This window comes from Cervus canadensis, chromosome 30 (assembly GCF_019320065.1).
Source record: "Cervus canadensis isolate Bull #8, Minnesota chromosome 30, ASM1932006v1, whole genome shotgun sequence".
NCBI lineage: Eukaryota > Metazoa > Chordata > Mammalia > Artiodactyla > Cervidae > Cervus > Cervus canadensis.
The window spans coordinates 27,671,206-27,683,661 of NC_057415.1; the positions used below are offsets into that span (position 1 = coordinate 27,671,206).

The 12,456-nt window shown below is 41.3% G+C and overlaps 2 protein-coding genes across 5 annotated transcripts in view; both read left to right on the plus strand.

The window, feature by feature from the left end:
- The window catches only part of FSD1L (fibronectin type III and SPRY domain containing 1 like), a 67,292-nt gene extending 62,383 nt beyond the window's left edge, over positions 1-4,909 (plus strand). The window contains exon 13 of the mRNA XM_043452953.1: positions 4,063-4,909. Within this exon, the coding sequence (XP_043308888.1) occupies positions 4,063-4,094 (32 nt within the window). The 3' untranslated portion in view covers positions 4,095-4,909. The remainder of the gene's footprint in view (positions 1-4,062) is intronic.
- A 700-nt stretch (positions 4,910-5,609) lies between these two features.
- Positions 5,610-12,456, plus strand: part of FKTN (fukutin) — a 112,654-nt gene continuing 105,807 nt past the window's right edge. For 2 of the 4 annotated variants that reach the window (XM_043452957.1, XM_043452958.1), the window contains exon 1: positions 5,610-5,740. The gene's annotated coding sequence lies outside the window, so the exon portion shown is untranslated. The remainder of the gene's footprint in view (positions 5,741-12,456) is intronic. The other 2 variants (XM_043452961.1, XM_043452956.1) reach the window with 1 other exon arrangement.

Genomic DNA, 12,456 nt, shown 5'->3' on the forward strand with positions numbered 1-12,456 from the left:
TGCTTCCTCGGTTAGAGAAACTTTTCCTTGGTATACCAGTCCTAATGTGCCTGACTGGATCTCTGGGACCAGAACTCAGGAAATTGTGTACATTCCACTTTTCTGTCCATCTGTCCCTTCTTACACCTCACTTTCTTTACACTGCATGGTACTAGTAGTATGTTTATGCCCATTTGGCACAAGGTTGTGGGATTAGATAGTGACTCCAGGTAAGCCTACACAGCTGATACTGTGATTAATGGGAGGGTTTTCATGACACCATGAAATGGAAAAAGCAAGCCCAACAGTAACGTAACGTGATGTCATAGGGATGGGCATGTACACTTAGACTTGGGCAAGAAGGGGTCCCTGCCCTGATCCTCCGTCTCAGGCTGTACCTTTCCACAGAATGAACAGGTGAAGCTGGTGAGGAATTGTGTCCACTCCTAGTCTGTTCCACTACCCACTATGAACCCAATAGCCAGGATCCCATAATCCCCTGTCCCACCAGCCCAAAGCTGGCTTCCATAACATGCAGGCCTCTTCCCCAATCCATCCTGAAGACATTCTGCACTACAGACATATACCACTAGACTCGAGGGGAGGCAGTTCAGGAGTTTGGATGTGCAAACTGGGGTGTCCACCTTCATGCTTCCAGGACCCTTGGGCAAGCTGCAGCTAGAGGCTAAAAGGAAACAGTCCCAGGGGACTGCAGGGAGAGCAGGCTGACCTGGTTCTGTTGATTTCCAGCATGTGTCTGAGAATTCAATCTTGAACCTAGATTTCTGTTACTTGAGAAGAAATATTTATCAAGATAGAAGTCTATATGTTAAGTGTATATGATCGACTCTTACATATTTAGACACTTAAATCGAGATTGGCTTCCATTTCTACCCTTTTGCCCCAGACCCCACCATGTTAAGAGTGGGCCAGGATGTGTATGTGCTACTGCGTCTAAATGATTTTTAAATGATGGATATCTGCTAATAATAGGGACCGTGTCTGACTCTTTATAACCCAGTGGATTAACCTGCCAGGCTCCTCTGTCCATGGAATTTTCCAGGCAAGAATACTGGAGTCAGTTGCCATTTCCTTCTTCAGGGGAACTGCCTGAGCCAGAACCAAAGATGGAATCTGCATCTCCTGCATTGGCAGGCAGATTATTTACCACTGAGCCACCTGGCAGAAGAGTAGAGAGGTTATTTATAATGAACATGTTTATGCTTATCATCTAGATTTATTAATTGTTAACATTTTGCCATGTTTGTCAGTTTTAAGTTCTAAAAAATTTCACCCATAAGTACTGCAGTATACATCAGTGATGATGACACAGCCACATTCTATTAACATTCTTAGCAAAATTAACAGCAATCCGTTAGTATTATCTAACGGCTCAGTCTGTATTAAAATTTCAGTCGTCCCAAAAATGTGTTTTTATGGTTGCTTTTTTTTTTTTTTATTAGTTGGAGGCTAATTACTTCACAACATTTCAGTGGGTTTTGTCATACATTGATATGAATCAGCCATAGATTTACACGTATTCCCCATCCCGATCCCCCCTCCCACCTCCCTCTCCACCCGATTCCTCTGGGTCTTCCCAGTGCACCAGGCCCGAGCACTTGTCTCATGCATCCCACCTGGGCTGGTGATCTGTTTCACCATAGATAGTATACATGCTGTTCTTTTGAAACATCCCACCCTCACCTTCTCCCACAGAGTTCAAAAGTCTGTTCTGTATTTCTGTGTCTCTTTTTCTGTTTTGCATATAGGGTTATCGTTACCATCTTTCTAAATTCCATATATATGTGTTAGTATGCTGTAATGTTCTTTATCTTTCTGGCTTACTTCACTCTGTATAATGGGCTCCAGTTTCATCCATCTCATTAGAACTGATTCAAATGAATTCTTTTTAATGGCTGGGTAATATTCCATGGTGTATATGTACCACAGCTTCCTTATCCATTCATCTGCTGATGGGCATCTAGGTTGCTTCCATGTCCTGGCTATTATAAACAGTGCTGCGATGAACATTGGGGTGCACGTGTCTCTTTCAGATCTGGTTTCCTCAGTGTGTATGCCCAGAAGTGGGATTGCTGGGTCATATGGCAGTTCTATTTCCAGTTTTTTAAGAAATCTCCACAGTTTTCCATAGCGGCTGTACTAGTTTGCATTCCCACCAACAGTGTAAGAGGGTTCCCTTTTCTCCACACCCTCTCCAGCATTTATTGCTTGTAGACTTTTGGATAGCAGCCATCCTGACTGGCGTGTAATGGTACCTCATTGTGGTTTTGATTTGCATTTCTCTAATAATGAGTGATGTTGAGCATCTTTTCATGTGTTTGTTAGCCATCTGTATGTCTTCTTTGGAGAAATGTCTGTTTAGTTCTTTGGCCCATTTTTTGATTGGGTCATTTATTTTTCTGGAATTGAGCTGCAGGAGTTGCTTGTATATTTTTGAGATTAATCCTTTGTCTGTTTCTTCATTTGCTATTATTTTCTCCCAATCTGAGGGCTGTCTTTTCACCTTACTTATAGTTTCCTTTGTAGTGCAAAAGCTTTTAAGTTTCATTAGGTCCCATTTGTTTAGTCTTGCTTTTATTTCCAATATTCTGGGAGGTGGGTCATAGTATGGTTGCTTTTTTAAAATCAGGGTCCAGACAAGGTCCATACATTGCATTTGGGCATATGTCTCTTAAGTCTGATGTTGCATTAGTTCCCTCCACCACCTTTTAAATGCCATTGATGAAGAAACTGGGGCATTTGTCTTGTAGAATGTTCCACATTCTGAGCAATTCTCTATAGCCTCTGTTAAATCAAGAGTTATGGTTAAATGTGGGTTCAGTTTTTAGGCAAGAATCTTTCATAGGCAGTGCTGTGTACTTTCTGTTGCATCACATCTGAAAGTGCATGCTGTGATGTTGCCGCAGAGTTAATGATAAGATTGATCAGTGGGTTCAGGGGGTTCCAGCCTAATCCATCAAGTAAGAAATTCCCCATCAACATTTCAAATTAATTTTAGCCTCTGCTGATGAGGGTTGTTCTTGTTTCACTAGGAGTAGCAATGATTGTTCTATCATTCATTCTTTATTAGTTGGAATTCTCATTAGCATTTTGATTACACTGCAATCCTGTTCTAAAAGGCAGGATAAATGCTCAATGACTTTATCAAGTTTCAGGGTAGTGAGTTCATGCCCTGGCAATCATCAGTCTTGACTAATGAGTTTCACATGTAAGGAACCGTGAAGTCGAGAATTTTTATGTATTTTCTGTATTTCAATTAATAGCAGTTATTCATTTTGATGCTCAAAATTTACCATCTTCAGTCCTTTAGGTGAACTCCTGTATCCAATGATCCCATGAATCTTTGGTAACTTCCTTCCTTTGAGTGTTACCTACTTTTTAAATAAACCTACTAACTACTAGTCCAAGTAATAAGAGGGCTCTGTGTAAAACTGAGCCCCCTAAAACAGTTCCTCTGGTGACTTTATAATTAACCTCTTTATCCCAAACCTTCTTTCTTGCTCCCCATTTCAGAATTGAATGTCAAGAGGGGGGACTGTGACCGAGCAGGACCCTAGGGGACCTTCCCTGTGACAGACAACACCCCCACCCCCCACCCCATCATGTCCTCCACCTGCCTCTTGTTTGTAGAAAAGCTTTAGTCTCCCAGTGATTCTCAAAAGACTGGCTCAATAGTTAATGATTAGGAAATAAGAAGATGTAGAAACAAAGATGTGAAGAACTGACTCATTCGAAAAGACCCTGATGCTGGGGAAGATTGAATGCAGGAGAAGGGGACGGCAGAGGGTGAGATGGTTGGATGGCATCACCAACTCGATGGACACGAGTCTGAGTAAGCTCCAGGAGTTGGTGATGGACAGGGAGGACTGGCGTGCTGCAGTCCATGGGGTGGCAGAGTCGGACATGACTGAGCAACTGAACTGAACTGAGAAAGAAAAGCAATTGGGCCAGGAAACTGGCAACAATTTAAGACTATAAACCAGACACACAGAATTACCAAACTCCCTGTTTCCCTGAAAGATATAAAGGTCTGATTGACACAGTCTTAACTTATTTTAACAGGAAGCAGGCCCCCACCAGATGAAAGCTGCTGACCACAAGCACATAGACCACACACTGGTTGAAAACAGAAGACAGGTGATGCTGGAAACTTCACCTTGGTGCCAACCAGTCCAGGAACTACACACAAGCTGGTCACACACGCTGCTCCCTCCCTCACACTGCCTTTACAGTATCTGTCTCCTAACTAGCAACCTGGAGACAGCCTTAGGACAGCAGTCCACCGTCTTCCCAGGTTGCGGACCTCCTGAATAAAGCAAATTTTCCTTTTCCACTAACACTCGTCTCGAGTACTGGCCTTTTGAGCAGCAAGCAAGGGAACTGGGGTTCAGTACTGGTGTTGTCTGGTTACATAATAAATCTCTATGTACACAGAAAACTTATGCAAGGAAAAGAAACTTACAAGGAACATAACCCTGGGAAATGAGAAAGACATATACTTTTCCAAAAAACAGTTCAGATTCCATGTGCATTATTGAGCACTCATAATAGTGGCATTCTTCTAGAAGGCACAAAAATGTATATATCATGCATCAAGTTGGAAACCCATCAACTCACTAAAAATAAAGGGTGTAAGAAAATGTATATACAGTATTAGGTATTAGTACAATAAATGTGTTATACATACCAGCACGACTACTATTATAAAATGCTGATTTCAAAATGAAAAGGTTTAGCAAACGACTCAGATATATGAGAAGAGTCTTTCCAGTTTTCACCATGGGCTGATAATAGAAATTCTTGTAGAAAGAACTTAAAATCACAGTGATTTGTTCAGTGCTTTATAGTTTTCAAAATTATGTCAAAACGGATTCATAGGCGTTCCTTTACAGTAATTCTTTGGATTACAGTTAAAAGTCCGGTCTGGAACTGAATGTGTATTTCGAGAATTTAACAGGAGTGTAACAGTTCGCTGGAGCTTGGGTGTTCCCCAGGTACCTCAACCTCAAGAGCGATATTAACTCAGTTGTTTCCCACGTGGATCAGTGGTAAAGAATCCGCCTGAAGATGCAGGAGAGACGGGTTTGACCCATGGGTAGGGAAGATCCCCTGGAGGAGGAAATGGCAACCTACTCTAATATTCTCGCGCGAAATCCCAAGGACAGAGGATCCTGGCGGGCTACAATCCATTGGGTCGCAAACAGTCGTACCAGAATTAGCGACTACACAGCTTAGCGACTGAGCCCGACTGTTTCCCACTCCATCCCCCGTCTCACCCGACGGTACCGAAACCAGAATCTGGAGAGTTCTTCTGAATCCCTCTGCAGAGCATACACACTAAAAACATCTGAAATTCATTTAACTGGCGTCCTATATTTTATCTCGCAAACCCACACACTTTGGGGAACACAGCTCAGCGGGTGCCTCTCCATGGACCACCTCCTAAAATCTCAGATCGCCTCTGTGCGCTGCTGTAGTAGTTACCTAGGTAAGAGATAGTATTAAAAAAAAAAAAGCTTGGCTACGAAGCTTAATCCCCCAAGCCAGAAAATTTCCGGGTTCAGTAAACTTCGGGAGGTGAGGAAGCGCCGGGGATCGTAGACCTGCCGGTGGCCAGGTCGAATGTGCTTACGCCCGAGACACCAACCAGACTAGTGCGCACGACTCCGCGCTTGACGGCCCCTTTTGCAGCAGTTGCTGTGAGTGCCGTAAAGCGGAGTTGCCGCTGCTGTTGGCTGAGGTAAGGTGTGAGAGGCGCTGCTTGGTCTCGGGGGATGGGCGGGCATCTCAGGAGGGTGTCGCCAGTGGCTCGTTTGCCGTCACTGGGCATTCCCCCAGCTCTCTGGGCACCTGCCCTGGCCCAGTCAGGCCACAGGTTGAGCGCCCTCCGGGCTGGGAATACTTAGCAAGGCAGTCCACGGGCACCTCAGGGAGGGTTTGCTCGGGCTCCTCCCCCCGCCGCCACGCTTCTGGTCGTGTCAGCCACTAAAATCCTCCTGCCGGGATAGGACTGGTTTTGGACTCCGTCGAGACCCTCGTAGGACCCGGTTGGGGTCAAGACGTTTGAGTAGGGTCGTGAGAGCCGTTTCGGGGTTTGGAAAAGGGTCTAGGGGGTGGAGGAGAGCGTTGCAGGTTTGGGGGCCAGTGTGTGTAAAATTATAGAAGCATGAAAGGAGCTCCCAGGTTTGGGCAGCTCTGCGTATTAAGGGAATGGCTGGAGGGATGGGTACGGAGACGGGAAGGCCAGGAACGTGGCCGGAGCTAACGCTGGGGCTCAACTGGGAAGGGCCTTGATGCCCCATGAGGGAGTGTGGCGTGCTTCCGCGGGCAGTGGAGGAGCTACGATAGCTTTCTGGAGAGGGGTATTTGAATTAATCATCCCTTTCTCTCTTGCTTTCCCCCTGGGTTCCGCTTTCAGTTCAGTTGGAGGAGTGTTGACTGACGCGTCCCTTTTGAGTGCTTAATAATGGGATGGACACTGCTAGCCGTGTAAATAAAGTTTCATATGGCACTGACATAAGCCTTTTGTTTGCGTTATCAACGGAGGGTGTCGGGAAAGACTGACATATAGAGAGCTGACGCCAGCTTTGGGTAGGAATCTGGGGAACTGTTATTCAGATTTTGTCACCGTCACCAGTTCTCAAGTAACACAAGAGAAGTCACTTCTCTCTGGGCCTCAGATTTCTCAGATTAAAAAGAGAACCTCGGTGATATCAGGTTCTTTTTACTTTTGAAGATAGCAGGTTTCTAAAGAATAAGCATCAGCCTGGGAACAAATAGAAAAGTGAGTGATGGAGCAGTGCATTAGAAATTGGGGAAAAAGAAATTTGGGATTGGGCTGTACTTTGAGGATGGATAGAGTTTGAGTCATCCAGAACCATCTCTATTAAGCACCATAGATAAAGGTAGAGGCAGCAGGAATAAGCCTCTGGGAGGATAGAGGACTTGGGGAGGATGGCACTACATATTGAAGGAACCTCAACTGAAAAAGTGCAGTCTGTTCTAAAAAGGAAGAAAAAAGGAGTGAGAGAAATGTCAACAATACACAGAACTTGATTCCTTGGATCTAGGTGATGGATATTTTGAACCTGTGTTTCTAAAAAGTGAATTCAAGTGCTGTTGATACAAACGAGAATTCTATCAAAATTCTAGGAGGTGATAATGTATTGGGAGTGTGGTGGTGCAGATTGTAGTTTTGTTTTGCCAGTAACTAGCCTCTTGGGCTGTCATTTAATTCTTCTAGATCCTATTCTCTTCTCTAAAATAATGTAGACTTAGTGATCTCTTTTCTCTAAAACTTGTAAAATGTGAGTCTGTGAGGATGGATAACTGTTCTCTTCTGAAGGGGGCTGGGAGATAGTTGATGGAGAATAAATGGGTTAAATTTGAGGTGTAGGACATAAAGTTAAATATTTAGGCAGCTGGAGTTTGAGAAAGTTAAGTAGTAAGGTTTCTCTTTAGCGATGTTAGTTAACATCTTGAAAATGAGTTTGCTTTGAGGAAGAGATTGTAAAGAGTCACTATAGGATGTGTGTGTAGATAGGAGACTAGAGAAATGATTGAAAGAGATGTATAGATCTCTATGAGCAAGGACTCCTTTTCAGAAAGGATTACATCTTGGGGGTCAACATTTTACTAAAATAATTTAACAGTATTTACAGTCAATATTAAGCAACCATTTCTGGGATCTCTGGCAGAAAATAAACAATTCAGATAGATACAGTCTCCACCGTCATTCTGATGTCTATTCAGAAGTAATATCATTTATATGCTTATTCATTCAACAAATATGTTTCATGCGTGGAATGTATAATGAAGAAGGCAGATGTTCCTATTGTCCCTGCATGTAAAGGCCGTAGTGTCTAACTCAGTGCTTTTCAAATTGTAATGCACATATGAATCACCTGAGGATCTTAAAATTTTGATTAAATATAGATTCTGAATCGCTGTGTCTGCAGTACAGCCTAAGAATTTTTGACATGCTCCAATGTGATGTTGATTTGTTGGTCTGAGGACCATACTTTTAAGTAGCAAAGATTAAGCCATTACTACTACTTGTTATCTACTTTATTAATAATTTTATCATCTTTATGAAAATAATATATGTTCATTATACAAAATATCAGGACAGTGTAGAAAAGCATAAAGAACAATGTGAAAATCACCCTGATCTCCATACTTAGAAATGACCATTATTGATATATTGGTGAACATCCATCCAGATTTTATGTATGTACATATATTCACACTTATATATTGTACTAAGTACTTGATGCATGCTGAGTCACGTATTTGATTCTGTTAGCTTTATAGTTTTACTGAGATCAGTACCCAGACATCCTCAACCAAGCAGTTAAGTACTTGCATTCTTGGGGGAAAGACTTTACCCAGTTACAAATAACTTGGTTTAATGCTATTCTGTTACTCCAAATATTGGGAGATATTAAAATAATGAAAGCTTGTGATGTTGTTGGGGCTGTAGTATTTGTTAATTGAGCCATAGAATGAGAGAATTTTTTTAAGTTTTTTTTTAAAACTTAGTCATTTTTTTCCTTCTCATTACAAAATCAATTGATATTCACATAGGCTAAATAAAAAGGAAAAAGAAGAAGAACACCTACAGTCCTCCCAACCCAAAGACAACCACTGTTCTTACTCTGGTGTGTATGCTACTAAGATAGCTCTTAAATGACCCATAAAAATAATGTATGTAAACTATGTTTGGGTCAAAAGAAATCCTTGATTCCTCAACTTTCTGCTGCCTTTGCAATAACCATAATCTATTGTTTATACTATAGAGTCTTATAACAGGGAACAGCTCACAGGTTGCCTGGTGTCTGTAGGGTATACATAGAACCCAGTAATATTTGTGAACTTAATGGAAAAAAAGAATGAATGAGGGAACAAACCAAACTGCTCTGTGTCACATAAACTCTGGCTGTCACTCTTCACCTGCTGGTACTTGCATTCACCACTTATCTCAAATACTTTTGTACTGTTCTGGGGACACAGCTTTTCTGGGGTAACAGAAATCCATCATAAATCTTTTAAAATCTATGTGTTTGAATTCTACTGTGGAAGAATGTAGAATATGGAATACTGAGGAATATGGAAACAGGACAGCCTCTTGTCTCAAGGAACTGTAACTGATTAAGACTGACTGCAAAAATTATACAACTACAAGTGCTGTGTGGATATAAATGAGGGGGCCTTTAGTTATCTGAGAGCAAAGGGAATTACTAGTAGACTAAGACTAAAGGTTTTTGTCTACTAATTTTATTGCTAGCATTTATCATGTTAGAATTTGTCATGTTCTAGGTACTCTTCAGTGCTTTACATGTCTTAATCTGAAAGAACAGCCCTGTGAATTAAGTAAATTTATAGATCTGTATTTTTTAAGATGGAGGCACAGAGAGATTAAGTAACCTGCCTAAGAACATATATATATATAAAAGCTGCAAATGGCAGAGCAGGATTTGGACATAGTAGTCTGTCTTCAGAGCCTATGGTCTTAACTGCGCAAAAGACAGTGAGAGAGGCAGGGTGTGGGGGAGGAAATATTATACACAGAAGGAAGAGCATAGACAAATGCACCAAGGTAAGAAAGCACTGTATCAATGGGTTCATTTAGGGGATTAGTACTCAATTAGCCATGAAAGTCCTTAAAGCAGGGGAAAGTGACACAAGATGTCGCTGTAGAAATGACTGCACTTTGGTCCCTAAGATGGGTATTTCAAGGAAAGCCTAGTAGTAGAGTACAGATCTTCCTCGATTTGATAAACTCATCATAAATTGGAAATGCATTTAATATACCTAGCCTACTGAACATCATAGCCTAGCCTAGCTTACTTTAAATGTCTTGAGGACACATATATTAGCCTACACAGATGGGCATAATCATCTAATATGAAGCCTATTTTATAATAAAGTATTAATATTTCATATAATTTATTGAGTACTACAAATGAAAAGCAGAATGGTCTTAAGTGTCAGTTGTCTACCTTGTGATCACCTGGTTAGTTGGGAATTGTGTCTCACACTGCCACTGCCCAGCATCATGAGAGATTATGTGGCACTTATTGCTAGCTGTGGGAAAAAAATAAAAAATCAAACACAGTTTCTACTGAATGCTTGTCACTTTTGCCCCATTGTAAAGTCAAAAACTATAAGTCAAACCGTAAGTCAGGGACTATCTGTATTCATGTAGGAGGCTTTCTATTTAGGCAGAGTTAATAAGGCCTTAAAAGTTGGCTAACTATACTGGAAATGGGAAAGAAATGACAGCTTTTAGAGGCACTGAGAAGAATGTATAGTTTGTTGACTCATTAGATAAGGAGTTAGAACTGTAAAAACTGTTTTGAACATAAATAATTGAGAAAATAGGGATACCATTAACAGAATAGAGGGGCAAGTCATCAAAAAAATCTGGCTTGAAGGTGGACAGTGATGTTTAAGAGGACATCACCAGCAGTCTGGTGAAATATTTGTAAGCAGTAATCAGTCAGTAGATACAGGAAGTATATCTAATTAAATGATTAAGAACAAGCGAATATAAAGAGAACGTCCATCCAGATTTCATATCAAACACAGAATAGTACACTTTGTAGGCAGTGCCACTTCCTTCACCCTTTTACTTTGCCTCCGTAAATCAGTCCCTTCCTGTCTTCAATTTCTTTCTTATCTAGGTCTTTCATTTCAGACATTCTCTAAAAGCTCGCTACTACATTGTCATTTCAGAAGGAGTTGCTGTGTATTTTGGATTTTTCTGGAGCATCAATTGGAGAGACTAATATTTTAATCAAGTGTCAGCATTTTGAGAGAGGTTATGTTGCAAAGGGTTAAGAAGTGAATGAGTGGTAAGCTGATGAAGAGACTTCTTAAACCCTTACAGTCTAACCTTTGTTTCCAGGTTACTGATTGTCTTGTAAAGTTAACAATGAAAGGAAAAGAACAGTATATAGGACCAGCGATATTTAAGTAAGATGGATAGCATCTGTTGCTACTGGGGTGTTCTTGGCTTACAGCGGTGGAAAATGTTGGCTTTTTTTCCCCATCTTCTCTCTGAATACATCTTCAGAAGCATTTTCTCTGTATGTCTTCCAGTTTGCTTTATTTCACTACAGTGGTTTGACTGTTTACACTACCCTCTCTTCTCTAATTTAGCCTCCTGTTTTATTTTGCAGTGCAGGACATATTTGAATCTCAATTCTATTACTGCCTCTGCCTTCCTCTCATTTTTCAGTGTTCCTGAATAAATTGGATCTAGCAGCATTGAGGGCACCAGGCTAACACACATCATCTTATGAACCTAACTTCACTTCTAGGTCCAGTTATTTCTTGTTCAAGGGCCTCTGATACAAAGAGAGGTGATTCAGAAGGCACTAGTGGGGAGAAGTGGAATTAAAAAGTCAGACAGTTTGACGTTCTTTCAAACAGATCCCTACCAAAATAATCCTCAAAAGAGTAATGGGGGACGGGTGTCAGGTTAAGGTAGATGCCAAAATTTTTCATGCTATTACCATCAAAGAACAAATGATAACGTGAAATGGCAATGGGAAGCTGAAAGAATATGAAATGCTGCTCTTGGTTGTAGTAAGAGCCTGAGAACTATCTTGAGCTTCCTATCTTATACATTTTTCCTTCAAATTTGTGTGCGGCTTTCATCTACCACTAGTTTTTTCCAGCCTTTCTCATGCCTTGATACAAATGGATAATAAAGGACAAAAGAAAGGGTAAAAGAATGTGTTTGTTCTTGACTGGAGGTGGCAGTCTTGGTCTCTAGTTACCCCAGGCTCAAAGACTGAGAGGACTGATAACTGACACCTACAGCCTGTTAAAGGTTCAGTTGGGAAGCAGATCTGTTCGTTCCTTTCTTCTTAATTGCCAAATCCTAGTTCATGCGCTGGTTAGAGACTGTTCCCAAGTCATCTAAGACTAATTCTGTGCTGTAGTGTGAAAGTTGCTCAGTCATGTTCAACTCTGCGCCCCCATGGACTATATAGTCTCCAGGCCAGAATACTGGAGTGGGTCACCTTTCCCTTCTCTGGGGGGATCTTCTCAACCCAGGGATCAAACCCAGGTCTCCCTCATTGCAGGTGGATTCTTTACCAATTGAGCCACAGGGGAAGCCCATGAATACTGGCGTGGATAGCCTATCCCTTCTCCAGCAGATCTTCCTGACCCAGGAATTAAACTGGGGTATCCTGCATTGCAGGCGGTTACTTATATATTAGCCTTCTCGTATTTGCATTAGAACTTAAAGATACTTAGATATTTAAACCTCATAACTCCCTTTAGAGTCCCCATTACATCTTGTTTTTTTTTTTTTTTTTAAACATTTTCTGTCTCCCCCCACCATCCCGTCATTTAAATTTACTATCTGTGTAGTGTTCTTCTTTTCCATTAGACATGATATACCACTTTCGTTATGAAGCTTTACCTAAGTATAAGTGAAAA